The 13659-nt window shown below is 38.5% G+C and overlaps 1 protein-coding gene across 2 annotated transcripts in view; it reads left to right on the top strand.

The window, feature by feature from the left end:
- LOC104924595 (ryanodine receptor 1) overlaps positions 1 to 11897 on the top strand; it is a 46208-nt gene extending 34311 nt beyond the window's left edge. Inside the window, exons 86-108 of one of the 2 annotated variants that reach the window (XM_019253217.2) lie at positions 290 to 307; positions 1567 to 1647; positions 1753 to 1841; positions 2165 to 2293; positions 2374 to 2478; positions 3916 to 3921; positions 5861 to 5942; positions 6032 to 7353; positions 7514 to 7596; positions 8072 to 8231; positions 8345 to 8431; positions 8750 to 9022; positions 9256 to 9386; positions 9511 to 9553; positions 9626 to 9759; positions 9843 to 9903; positions 10022 to 10168; positions 10258 to 10392; positions 10483 to 10639; positions 10728 to 10792; positions 10889 to 10989; positions 11072 to 11123; positions 11209 to 11897. In XM_019253217.2, the coding sequence (XP_019108762.2) occupies positions 290 to 307; positions 1567 to 1647; positions 1753 to 1841; positions 2165 to 2293; positions 2374 to 2478; positions 3916 to 3921; positions 5861 to 5942; positions 6032 to 7353; positions 7514 to 7596; positions 8072 to 8231; positions 8345 to 8431; positions 8750 to 9022; positions 9256 to 9386; positions 9511 to 9553; positions 9626 to 9759; positions 9843 to 9903; positions 10022 to 10168; positions 10258 to 10392; positions 10483 to 10639; positions 10728 to 10792; positions 10889 to 10989; positions 11072 to 11123; positions 11209 to 11304 (3557 nt within the window). In that variant the 3' untranslated portion in view covers positions 11305 to 11897. The remainder of the gene's footprint in view (positions 1 to 289; positions 308 to 1566; positions 1648 to 1752; positions 1842 to 2164; positions 2294 to 2373; positions 2479 to 3915; positions 3922 to 5860; positions 5943 to 6031; positions 7354 to 7513; positions 7597 to 8071; positions 8232 to 8344; positions 8432 to 8749; positions 9023 to 9255; positions 9387 to 9510; positions 9554 to 9625; positions 9760 to 9842; positions 9904 to 10021; positions 10169 to 10257; positions 10393 to 10482; positions 10640 to 10727; positions 10793 to 10888; positions 10990 to 11071; positions 11124 to 11208) is intronic. The other variant, XM_019253218.2, reaches the window with a different exon arrangement.
- The last annotated feature ends 1762 nt before the right edge of the window (positions 11898 to 13659 follow it).

Consider the following 13659-nt stretch of genomic DNA (forward strand, 5'->3'; position numbering starts at 1 on the left):
ACATTTTATTAACACTGTTAAATGGTTATATGTAATTATGTAATTTAACTGGAATTAGTTCAAGTCCTTCTCCTTAGTATGTTCAGTAGTTTGACTTGATTAGCCATCACCTACTTTGTCATCTAATTCTGGAGGGTCATTTGAACTTCTGAATGAATGAATTTGCCATGGAATGTTAATCTCCCCCTCCTCATCTCTTAGTCCTCTACTGTTGTCAACACACTGATCCTCTCTCCCTTCCCCATGATCACTGCCACCTCTCCCCTGTCCCTCCTTTCATGGTCCTCAGACATGAACCTAGATCGGGGTAAATCATGTTACTGTCCATCTGCCTCTCTGTTCTCTTGTTCCTCTTTCTATCCCCTGTCCCTCTTGCTCCATCTACTTCTTTTTTTTTTTCTAACACGGAAATTCCACCACAAGAGAGGATTGGATGCCCCTGTCCATCTTTCATGTTCATAGCTCGGGTCCCTCCTCACATTTCATGTTCATTTCAAAAGGCAATGAATGGAATCTGGTCTTTTCTGCTCATAAAAAGTTCACTATTATTCTTGTAATATGTATGTATCGAGCTTGAAAAGACTTGGCACACATCTATCAGAATATGATTTTAAATATTCTGGTAGATTTAAGTTAGACCAACTCTTGAGATTAACAGTTTAGTCTGAAAGATGAGTGCAAGTCTGTTGGAAAAGTCATTAGCTAAAGAATCCACTGTCCTTTTTTTCTAATATATTTTACCGTGCGCTGGATTCCTTTCAGCATTTTGATGGACAATGCCCCAACCTCTCCAGCATTTAACTCTGCTGCTTTAGAGCAAAGTTGCTGGTGTGCTGCATGATTCTGTGTCTGTGTGTGTTTTTATTGGCACCGGTAGTGGACTGGGATTTCAAAAAGTACATGACCAGTATACATGCTATTTTTGCAGAATATTTTAAAATGGTACAATGATTTGATCATGGATTCAAAATCCTGATTTTCCCTCATATCCCTTATTTTGTATGTTGTTTATGCAAAATTTGAAAATATTAAAGTTGACAGGTTGATTAATCAGACTGCCTGTAAACTCCTGTTGACCAGTCCGCCCCTGAGTACTGCAATCTTTTAACTGTTTTAATACGGTCTTCTTATCTGTACAAGCGCACACTATTATTGTCAGCTTCATTTAAACATGCTCATGTGACTGTAGCAGACTGTGTGTCCTGTATGTGTCTGTGCTCATTTTTTACAGCGACGTTTAAGTTTAAGCTAACGCCATGCTTGTGTTTCTGCTGCCACATGCAGTCATTTGTATTTCTTTGATTGATATTATTCATACAACGTAGTGTGGCTCATTCTTTAATTTATCGCAAAAAATGCAACACCCAGTCAGAGGTGGCTATTGTCTTGTCTTTCACTAAAATCCATCGAGAGATGACGGTGAGTCGTGCAATACATGTGTTTACTCTCCTCGCTCTGCTTATACTCAGGCAAGCTGCTTCAGTAATTGTCTAGCATTGTTCGAAGCTTTGATATCATGCCGATATCAGAGTGTCATTTCAAACTTGTGTTGATTTCTTTTTTTAGATGAGAAAGTGATGGCAGATGATGAGTTCACCTGCGACCTCTTCCGTTTCTTGCAGCTGCTTTGTGAGGGTCACAATAACGGTGAGAGTGACTCGTGTTTCAAATGGGATTACAACACACTTCACATGGAGTTTTAAACATTCAAACAATTCCGACTTTTCAAAAATGATCTCTGTGTTGCCGCAGATTTTCAGAACTACTTGCGGACACAGACAGGCAGCACGACTACCATCAACATCATCATCTGTACCGTAGATTACCTCCTCCGACTCCAGGTGCGACTGCTAATGTTAAAATGAAATATTTAAAGGAATTATATTGTTGCACAAACCTCATGTGCTGTGCAGGGTGTGCTATTGAATGTGTAGCTGATTGGTTATTTGCACACATCCAACTTTCAACCTTCAATCATGGATTTTCAGTCCCAAAGGTTTTTTATTTGATAGCTCAAATAATCAAGAAAATCAGATGATCTGGACACTGTAAGTACTTTATTAAAGAGAGTAGACCTTTAGCCTTGGTGAATAATCTATTTAAGTATTAAGTGCTTTTATAGTATAGGAATATTGTACTTACCTCTCACTTTCTTCCAATAAAGGAGTCTATCAGTGACTTCTACTGGTATTACTCTGGCAAGGACGTCATTGATGACCCAGGCAAAAAGAATTTCTCCAAAGCTATGACAGTAGCAAAGCAGATTTTCAACAGTCTAACTGAATACATTCAGGTAAAACTGAAACAAATCATGTTTTTTACACCACCTGTTTTTCGTTTATCATGTGTGTAAGACATAGTTTCTCTCTTTAGGGCCCATGCACTGGCAACCAGCAGTCCCTGGCCCACAGCAGGCTTTGGGATGCCATTGTCGGGTTCCTTCATGTCTTTGCCCACATGATGATGAAGCTGGCACAGGTATGCACATACGACTGTACTTTCCAAATTCAAAATATTCAATTTGAAATAAACACATATTCAGTGTTGCCTTTCTGCAGCTTCACGTGTGGATTTATTTCAAATCCACATTCCTATGATCCTATGATCCATATTGACAGAATAAATCTGTTACACAACTCTGACCTCCTCATGACACATTTTATTTTCAGTGACCAGCAATTGATGGTAACCATTAAAGGCACATTGCTTTTAAGTGTTATCCTGATTGTGCATTGAGGTTGTATTTCAGTTTCATCATGGCTCTCTGTAGTTTATCATGTGGGTCACTGTGCACTATGTTAGTGGAAGTTCATTGCCAAGTCTTTAGGAATTTCTTTCTGTGGATGTTCAGTGCTGCGCACATATACAGACTGTATAACCATACAAGGTCCTTACATGTGCATGAAAAGAGCTATATTGGCACAAGCCTGCTAGCAAACACGCTTGCAATAGGTGGCCGGCATATGCTGCGTACAATACACCTGCAGATTACATTTAGAGAGCAAAGATACTTTGGATTTCATCATTCTAAATGGACAGAACTTTGACAGGTCACAGTAGGAAAAGCACAGATATACATAATAACATTAATGATGGCTAAATTCCATTCACCTGTTACAGTATTACTTTGGCCCTGGTATTTTTCACACTGCTTTGGCTTACTGGGACACTTGAATTAATTAAGCGGAGTCATCATTAATGTTAAGAGGGGAGTGTATCAGTCCATAGGCACTTGGCTTGGAAACCAGAGAGTGGCCAGTACAAATCCACCACAGACCGCAGCCCCTGGAGAGGTGTCAGTTTATCTCTTTTGCCCTTCAGCAAGATACTGAATACCTAACTGCTCCGATGTGCGGTGTTGTGTGTTGTGATTGTATTTCTGTGGCCTGTATATGTAAAATATGTAATATATGTACCTAAATGAAAAAAATAATTTCCCTATTGAAGATAAGACGTTAATCTTGTAGTGACACCTGTGCCTTTCCTTCCTCCTGTGACAAATCAAAATGTCTGCTGTAAAAGAATGCATTTATGTATTACACATCATGACATGACTTCATTTCTGTGCTGTTTACGTCATGGTTTCAGGTCATATGGGGCAACTTTTTTGCTTCAAATGAAAAGTCAAAACTTGGAGGGCAATCACATGACTTTTCCACTCTATACAGTGCAGTCATCCTATGTGGATGACTGAGGTTAATGGCACAGCTTTATGCATGCATAACCCTTTAATCATACATTTAAGTTAAGAGCCGAGCCATACTTCATCATTCCCAGCTCAGCATACACTTAATGTATTGCAAATGATAATGCTTTGAAAATGTAATAATGCTCTTTTTCTTTTTTTTTTATTCAATGTTTTTTTAACAACTTAATAATTTATTATTTAAACTGTCTTCCACATGGTCAATGCAGGGTAAAGTATGTATTCATTTTATTTATCTATTAATGTGATATTGTGTTTACTAGTTTGTAATTTATTCCGTCTTCGTTTCTCTTATCAGGTTGTTTTATATTCACCTGCTTTTAAAGATGAAGTTAGAATACTTGATTCGAAATGTCTTACTTAGGCGTTGAACACGATTGAAGATAAAATTGTTGACATGAAATGGGGTGTGGTTGTACAAGGTACCCTAAAACATCAACTGGCTCTCACTGGAACATTTAAAATGCCTAAAATGAAACAAACCAAACAAAGTTAAGGATGTATTTACAGTATATGGCTGCAATGGAGCACTATTCAGTTATAACGTACATGGTCTGGACACTTTTTAAAACATTTAAAAAATTTAATAAATAGAAACACCTCTTATGTCCGAGGACATTTGTAAAAAAAAATGTATGCATAACACAATTTCCCAACTTTAAAACGTGATCAGAACTCACATGAGAACATTAATTTGTGATAGATATTATTCCCAGTGCGCTAAATCTGTAAACTCCTGCCTGATCGGTAGCGCACATGAGCGACTCTCAACAAAGATGGGAAGGAAGTGAGTAGGCTCAGTCATTAGCTACTTCTATACACTATAACTTTGTTGCCATATATCAGATTTAGAAATGAGCCTTTTAGATCAAAATAGATTATTCAAACACACACAAACAAACCGATATTTCATCAGGTCAGTGCGTCTTGAGTAAAAACATGTACTGTTTGCATACTGTACCACATTAATAAAATAATGTGAATTTCCAGCAATGTTTTTGTCACTACAAAGTCTTATACCTTATGAAACAACTAGCAGCAGTATGTACATCACCATGAATTTTAAAATCAACAATATAATAAATTATTCTGATAATATTAACAACAACCTTTTTCTTTTTGTGGAATCAGTTTATTCATAACAAATAAGCAGGTGACTACAAAACATCCTGAGAGAGGGACCAATGTTTAACCTCCACTGTTGGAGTTTAATATGAGATTATTTGGTGTTGGAATATACATTTTTAATGTGACACTTTGTGTGCACACTTTTAACAAGGGTTACAATTCTGTTGCCAACTTCCATTCACTAATAAGATTAACCTGAAGGAATATGCTTTTTTTTTATTTGTGTTGTGTTGCTTTGTGGCTTCTGCGTTGCTTTGTTTATAACACTATCTAAGCATTAACATATTCTTTAAACAAAACTGCAGTATTATGAGGCTATGTATGTCCAAACAGACACAATATGAAGAGAATACGATCAGGCCAGTGGCATCAAATGTATTCTGATCTTACATATACTGTATACTCTATACTGTATATGTTGAGTTTTTGTTTTGCTTGATGAATAATAATGAAGTGAAACATGATTTAGCAGGTGGTGTAGGGTTTGTTGCCCTTTTTTCTTGTACAGCAACAAAGTTGCAGACAAGACTTTTACTGATGGGTTGTTACAAGCCAAGATGCATCTTTTGTGTCACAGAAGCTTCAACTTTAAATCTAATGGTCACCATCATGAAGTGTTAATTCAGATAGGGATAGATGGAGCTGACATTTTAACTGGTGTTTACATTTTCATAGACACAATATAGAAATAATATAGTTCTAATAATAATTAGTTATGAATAATTGACAAACATGTCAATGTCAAACATTTTGGCATGAGGGTTTGGTTATTTAACTTCTTTTTGCAGCACCTTCTTTGTTGTGAATGTGACTGTGTGCAACACACTATTTTGAATGTACACCTCATATCATAACAAGTATTTGGGTTACGATGTATTCAAATAATTTTGTGTGATAACTGTTGACACTTCACCAGTGACTACCGCATCTCTATAAATCTGTGTAAACCTCTAATGTTTTCAAATAATATACTGTAAGACCGTCGTCTTTTCTGCTAAGATCTTGTGCATATTTTCACGGTCACAGGACTCCAGCCAGATCGGTCTGCTGAAGGAGCTTCTTGACCTACAAAAAGACATGGTTGTTATGTTGCTCTCGCTACTAGAGGGTAAGAGTTGTTATATGTTGTCTAGTTTTCATCGCCTCCTGTCTTGTCCTTTTTAAACCACTGTTTAAATTTCACTCTGTATTATTCAGGAAACGTGGTAAATGGTACAATTGCACGCCAGATGGTAGACATGTTGGTAGAGTCTTCCAGCAACGTGGAGATGATCCTCAAGTTCTTTGACATGTTCCTCAAACTGAAAGACATTGTGGCTTCGGACGCTTTCCGGGATTACGTCACAGACCCGCGAGGGCTGATCTCAAAGAAGGACTTCCAGAAGGCCATGGACAGTCAGAAACAGTACACCCCTTCTGAGATCCAGTTTCTTTTGTCCTGCTCAGAAGCAGATGAGAATGACATGATCCATTATGAGGAATTTGCCAGTCGCTTCCAGGAACCTGCCAAGGACATCGGATTCAACATCGCAGTGCTGCTCACCAACCTGTCTGAGCACGTCCCCCATGACACCAGGCTACAGAACTTCCTACAACAAGCAGAGAGTGTGCTCAACTACTTCCGCCCCTTCCTGGGCCGTATTGAAATAATGGGTGCCAGCAGAAAGATTGAGCGCATCTATTTTGAAATCAGTGAGGTAAACCGCAGACAGTGGGAGATGCCCCAGGTCAGAGAGTCCAAACGACAGTTCATCTTTGATGTTGTCAACGAGGGCGGTGAATCGGAGAAGATGGAAATGTTTGTCAACTTCTGTGAGGACACCATTTTTGAGATGAATATAGCCTCTCAAATTTCAGAGCAGGAGGAAGAGGAAAAGGGGGAAGAGGATGATGAAGGAGATGTAGGTGGAGGTGAGGGAGGACAAGGAGGGGGAGCAAGTGGAGGAGGTGATGAAGATAGCAACGGAGAGGAAATACAACCTGAATCAAGCTCTGCCTTTGCCGACTTCATAAACAGCACGATAAGCTTCCTTGGCATTTTTACCTTCCGTAACTTCCGCAGACAATATCGCAGAGTGAGAAAGATGACCATCAAGGAAATCGTAATAGCTCTGTCCACTTTCTTCTGGACCATCCTGATGAGTATACTGCACTTCATCTACAATGTGTGCAAAGGCTTCTTTATGATGATCTGGCAAACACTGTTTGGAGGTGGCTTAGTGGAGGGAGCTAAGAATATCACGGTGACTGAGATTTTAGCAAGCATGCCAGACCCCACACAGGATGATGTGCATGGAGATGGACCGGGGGAACCAAGGACAGGGGAAGAACAAGACATGGGAGGTGTAACGGACACTGGGGAGACTGGGAGTGGAGAGGAGGAAGAGGAGGATACTCAGGAAAATGAGGGTGGGAGAATACCAGGTATTGATACTCCAGGTGGACTTGGAGACATGGGTGTAGAGTCACCTGTTGAACCTCCAACTCCTGAAGGAACCCCCATAACAAAGAGGAAAATGGTGAGTGAATATGAATATGTAAATACAGTATTAGCTAATTCTAAACAGAGTTCCTAAATGGTTAGCGATCCAGATGAGTTTTGTACAGAATATTAATGAAGCAATCATCAAAAGGGAAATGTTGGTTGCTATCATGTGTGTTGTGTTTGTTTTGTTCCAGCCACCAGAAGAAGCCGACGCCAGCCAAAAACCGCCTGAACCTGTTCCTGTAGAAGAAACTCCTCCTGAACCTGAAAAGGCTGAGTAAGAGTCTTGAGTTGTTGTCAGAGTTTATTTTCTCTCAACATGAGTTCTTTTTCTCATGGCTCTGGATAACACACTAGACTTTAAAGCCAAGGCAATATACTTCAGATAATATTATATAATATTATGATTATACTACTATATAATAACACTCAAACATGAATTTGGTTTAATGTGTGTATTTTGGATTCCTGGCTTTGGTACATTCCTGGCTTGGATCTTTTCCATGCAGCAATTTCTTGTGCTAACTGCTGAAATACCACACCAACAATATAACTACCCATGCATAATGTGCAGTACACTTGTATATTGCGTATATGATATTTCTATACCATATACGGGTGTTGGTTGCTCTGTATGGGCTGAGAGGCAAAAGGCAGACAGATGACAAATTCAAATGGCTGCAGGATGACAGCTTTGATGATTTTTGATCTTGATGAAATAAAACAATAATCCTATTGTGCTTGATTGTCAGTGATGAATCTGGAGAAAAAGCGGAGAAGGAATCCCCGGGCAAAGAGCAAGAGCAGCTTAAAGAGCCGAAGAAATCTGCGAAAAAGAAAAATAAGAAGTCAAAGAGCAAAGGAGGTTTTCAGATCTGGACTGAGCTGGAAACCCAAAGAAATAAATTCATGGTGGCTCATTTGTATTGTGTATTAGTATTTTACTCAGAATTGATTTGCTGGAATAATTCTAATGTCACCAACTCATTAATCAGCTTATAAAAATATTTCTCTCTCTTTTCTAGAACTACCTCTCTAGAAACTTCTACAACCTGCGTTTTTTGGCTCTGTTCCTTGCATTTGCCTTGAACTTCATTCTGCTGTTCTACAAGGTAAAAAGATAATTTTGGATTTGAATGATTATGTTTTATTTGGATACTCAATTATACACTTATATTTTAGAAGTAATATTACATTAATTCTAGGGTCAGCTTTTTTTCTATATCCTTTTGTTAAAATCATCTGTAAATCCTCATTATAAAGCTGACATTAGATTTTTCTTCCTGTGGGTGTGTGCCATGGAGCACCGTGACTCTTGGTTATGTGCTTGTGTCAAAGAAAATGCCCATAATTGAGTTTTGAATTTATTACATCTCTATATACGAGCTATGCTATACCAAATTGTCTCTACATTGTTATTTTCTGTTCAGGTGTCTGACACCCCGCCTGAGGGCGAGGAAATGGAAGGATCTGGACTGTCGGAGGGAAGTGGGCTGTTTGAAGGCTCTGGGTTGTTTGAAGGCTCAGGGGAAGAGGCAGAGGGATCTGGAATGAGTGAAGGGGGAGATGAGGACGAGGAAGACGTCCCAATTTATTTCTATTTAGAGGAGAGCACTGGTTACATGCAGCCCACACTGGCCTTCCTTGCTGCCCTGCACACAGTCATCTCATTCATCTGTATTATTGGCTACAACTGCCTCAAGGTGCGATTTAATGCATAAAATTTGACTTTTGCCTTATAAATAGAGACAGAACATTAATTACTTAATAATATGTGCACTCCATCCAAACAATGCAAGGTTAAAAGCAGCAATTTTTTTTTGATTTTACTCTTTTGGGTGTGGTTGTCTGTTAAGTGACATTAACCTGTGAAACCAATGAGATGAGAGAGTGTTAATTGGGATGATATTACCACGTGTGTCCCTGTTTTTGGTAGATTCCACTGGTGATCTTTAAAAGGGAGAAAGAACTTGCAAGAAAGCTGGAGTTTGATGGCCTCTACATCACTGAGCAGCCTGAGGATGATGACATCAAGGGCCAGTGGGACAGACTGGTCCTGAATACACCGTATGTGTGCTCTCCTAGGATGCTTTTTTAGTGTCAAGATGAAGTGGGAACACACACAAAAAACAACAATTTCAAACACCAACAGGCTTTATTTTCTAACTGAACTGCACCTTTTTTTCTACAGCTCCTTCCCAAACAACTACTGGGATAAGTTTGTCAAACGAAAGGTGAGTTGTATTTAAATTTGGTGTTTTTTCTGTATAGAGCAGGTTCATGTGGTGTGTTATGTCTGTGTCCAGGTTCTGGATAAGTATGGAGACATCTATGGCAGAGAAAGAATTGCTGAGCTCCTGGGTGTTGATTTAGCCTCACTGGACGTGAGTCAGCAACATGGGAAGAAACAGGAGGAACCAGACAACTCTGTGTTTGCATGGTATAATACACGTTTAACTGACAAAGATCACCAGTTATATTGTTCATTGAAAATGGATATTGACCAATATTGCATCTTTTTAGGATAACCTCCATTGACATTAAGTACCAGATCTGGAAATTTGGCGTCGTGTTCACAGACGGTGTAAGCAATCCTATATTTATTTGTATATTTATTTGTATATTACACTATACTACCATACTACAGGAACATAATGTTACTTCTAAGACCTGAAACAACCTTCTTTGTCGCCTCTTTTCAGACTTTCTTATATCTCTGCTGGTACACAATAATGTCTCTACTTGGGCATTACAACAACTTCTTCTTCGCCTGCCACTTGCTGGATATTGCCATGGGTGTCAAGACCCTGCGCACTATCCTGTCGTCAGTCACACACAATGGCAAACAGGCAAGTGCCAAATAAAAAACCCTATTTATAGTGTTCATTTTGCTTTCTTTTTGAATGCACTAACCCAGTTTATTTCTTGTCCGTGGTAGCTCATGATGACAGTGGGCTTGCTAGCTGTGGTGGTGTACCTTTACACCGTAGTTGCCTTCAATTTCTTCCGCAAGTTTTATAACAAGAGCGAGGACGAAGATGAACCGGACATGAAATGTGATGACATGATGACGGTAAGTCACTGCTGGGCTAAGAATGTGCACTGTGATGCATTCATGTTCCCAACACTTCCCATCTGATGTGTGTGTTTTCTTCACTTGCAGTGTTACCTGTTCCACATGTACGTGGGTGTGCGTGCCGGTGGAGGCATCGGGGATGAGATCGAGGATCCTGCCGGAGATGAATATGAGCTTTATCGAGTGGTCTTTGACATAACGTTCTTCTTCTTTGTCATTGTCATTCTACTGGCTATTATTCAAGGTAAAGCCAATGTTGGCCTGCAATGCTTTTCAAATTTTCAAAATTTTGGAGACTATGTTTGACACCTTTATTCATAATCTTACTGCAGGTCTGATTATTGACGCCTTTGGAGAACTCAGAGACCAACAAGAGCAGGTCAAGGAAGACATGGAGGTACAGTGTAATTCTTTAAGTTGATACTTTTACCTGCTGTCACGTATGCACAGTGTGGTTTTAATCCTCATCGCTGTTTTTTGTTGTTTTGTGCAGACAAAATGCTTCATATGTGGCATTGGAAGTGACTACTTTGATACAACGCCACATGGGTTTGAGACCCACACTTTGGATGAACACAACCTGGCTAATTATATGTGAGCTCACCTCCTCATTCGTTCACTGCATGTGAGTGTGTGTGTACAAATGAGAAAATATTAACATTCGATTCCTTTGTAGGTTCTTCTTAATGTATCTTATCAACAAAGATGAGACAGAGCACACTGGGCAGGTCAGTCTGATAAGTCTTAATACAGTTTTGTCACTGCTCCTTTCAACTTCTTGTGTCATGCCCTTTGAATTCTTGTCTTGTCTAGGAGTCGTATGTGTGGAAGATGTACCAGGAGCGTTGCTGGGACTTTTTCCCTGCTGGAGACTGTTTCAGAAAGCAATATGAGGATCAACTTTCCTAGCCGAACGATAAACGATAACTATTAAAGCATTTCTGTTCACCATTCCTGACAAAACTCACCACAAATTGATATTGCCATGCAAAAATTGTCTTGGAACAATTATCGGCATGAACATTACAAGGATCTTTGGTAACAAGCAGAGCAATTTTTCTTCTTGCAACAATGTCATTTATTGGCAGATGGCAAGAAGCTGCCAGTGAAGAAAGCTACTTTTTACATGCAAATGGAGTTCACACAAAGTGTAGTCATATATTTAATGAAATGCATACAATTTAATTTAAGTAACTTAACTTGTTGTCTGTTGAGGAGGAGACGATAAAACCACTGTTTGTGAGAGAATGTGATGAAGACAATTTATTTTGAATTTAGTTGCCTTTATATGTAATCAATAGTTTTATTCAGATTTATTATTTCCTTTTGTGATTACTGTGTCATTTTCAATTTGGCATATTTGTTTCAATGAGTGGTGTTTTGTTCTGTTTCGTTTCCTTCAGGAATTGTAGCTTTCGTTTGAATTTAAATGACTTTATTTATTGTTTTTCAAGACAACCTAAAGTCTGTGATTATGAATAAATTCTGTATACGAAGCTTTATCCAAAGTGACTGATTTGATCTTGTACTCAACATACATGTGTCATATGTATAATGTATGCATGTGATCAGTAGTGATGCGACTACAGTGCCCTGTATGCAACAATTATGGTACATTATGATACCATAATAATGATATATTATGATACATTATCACTGAAAAAGTTTAATTAAATTCCATGATAAGTGGTGGTCAGAGGGTATTTAAATTTAGATTGGGGGTTTGCAAAGTTGCATAAGAATATTCACAGTTGAGATACATTTACAAAACTTTGAGTGAATGTGCAATTTTGACAATATGTTTTCTTTTCCCCTCAAGTGAAGTATGTAACAATAAAAGTATGTTAATAGTATTCAATATTGTAGTCTAAAAAAATGAACAAATATTAAAGAGAAATATAACAGTTGAATCATGCTAATAAGCCATTTTGATTTAACTTATTTCTATATATTTGAGTTAAAATTTGTTTAATCCACCTTGTGTATACAAGCTGCTATGACAAGTTAATGTATTACCTTTATTCACCTTTTTCACAGCAGCCATTTTGACATGAAATAGTAGGGTCAACGCAGGTGTTTCCATTGATGCTAATTAAGGTTCAGTTCCATTTATTGCATCAGAGACTTTCCATTGAGCCCAGGTGCACCACAGCAGCACCCTGACTCTGTTTGACCTGTATGGAACGGAAAATATAGGATGCTCAGGATGGATGCTGAGGTGATCTTCGACAGTTAAACAGTTATGTAGTAGTTGTGCACTTCGGTAGATTCTAGATTCATTTCCAAACTGGATGTCTCTGGATGTTTTATTATAAATGCTCGCCTTGTTTATATTTTTAAGCATTAAATAATTTGAACAGAACCACAATGTAACTCGCCGTCACCTCCATATGCATGCACTTATTGAAATAAGGACGCATATGAGATGTGGTAAAAAGAACATTTATTGATTGATTGATTATATTCAGGTGCGCATTTCCGGCGAGGGCGGGGACACACGGCACGGGACTCGGGGCCAGTCCGCCTCGTAGTCCGCTTGTTTGCGACTGAACACACAAGCACAGACTAAGTACACGAGTATGACGATTCTTCAAACAAACTGAATTATTAATTATTATTATTATTATTATTATTATTATGATTATTATTATTATTATTATTATTATGCAGATTGAGCTAGGGTATAAGCCTGCTGCTCTGTCCTCACGTGACCCTTAAGTATGGTTCCTGAGGACAGCAGCATGGGAGCATGGGAGTTTGTGTGATTATGTAAATATGTTTATTCATGTAGTATTTGTTGGGGGTGTTTACTAATGGTATATGGGTTTGTAAATAGGTGTTTGTATTGTATATATGGTATTTATGTAAATATTTATGGTTGTGTGAATAAACACACATTCATTCATTCATTCGAAGAGTCATTCTCTTGTTATTTTGCCCTGGGACCGCTCAGGCAAGTTGACACACGATAAGTGTGATAACTTATTTTATTGCTATGCACTTTAACTGATGTACTGGATATATGATTTGTATGGAGGTAATTACAAAATGCATTTCCATCACTTTGTAGACTGGCTGAGAAAAGTAAACTTGATGAGTTAATGAGACATTAAGGCCGTTGTTTTTAAATTGTGTAAAGTTAATAAGAGTGGAGCTCGTTGTTCTGTGAGGCTACACTCACAGGCACAGTGATGCAGTACTATGACATGCTTACAATTGCACCTGCTATTTAGCACAACACAAAGGGTGCCACACTGGTGGTGC

The sequence above is a fragment of the Larimichthys crocea genome, chromosome XXII, assembly GCF_000972845.2.
Source record: "Larimichthys crocea isolate SSNF chromosome XXII, L_crocea_2.0, whole genome shotgun sequence".
Lineage (NCBI taxonomy): Eukaryota > Metazoa > Chordata > Actinopteri > Sciaenidae > Larimichthys > Larimichthys crocea.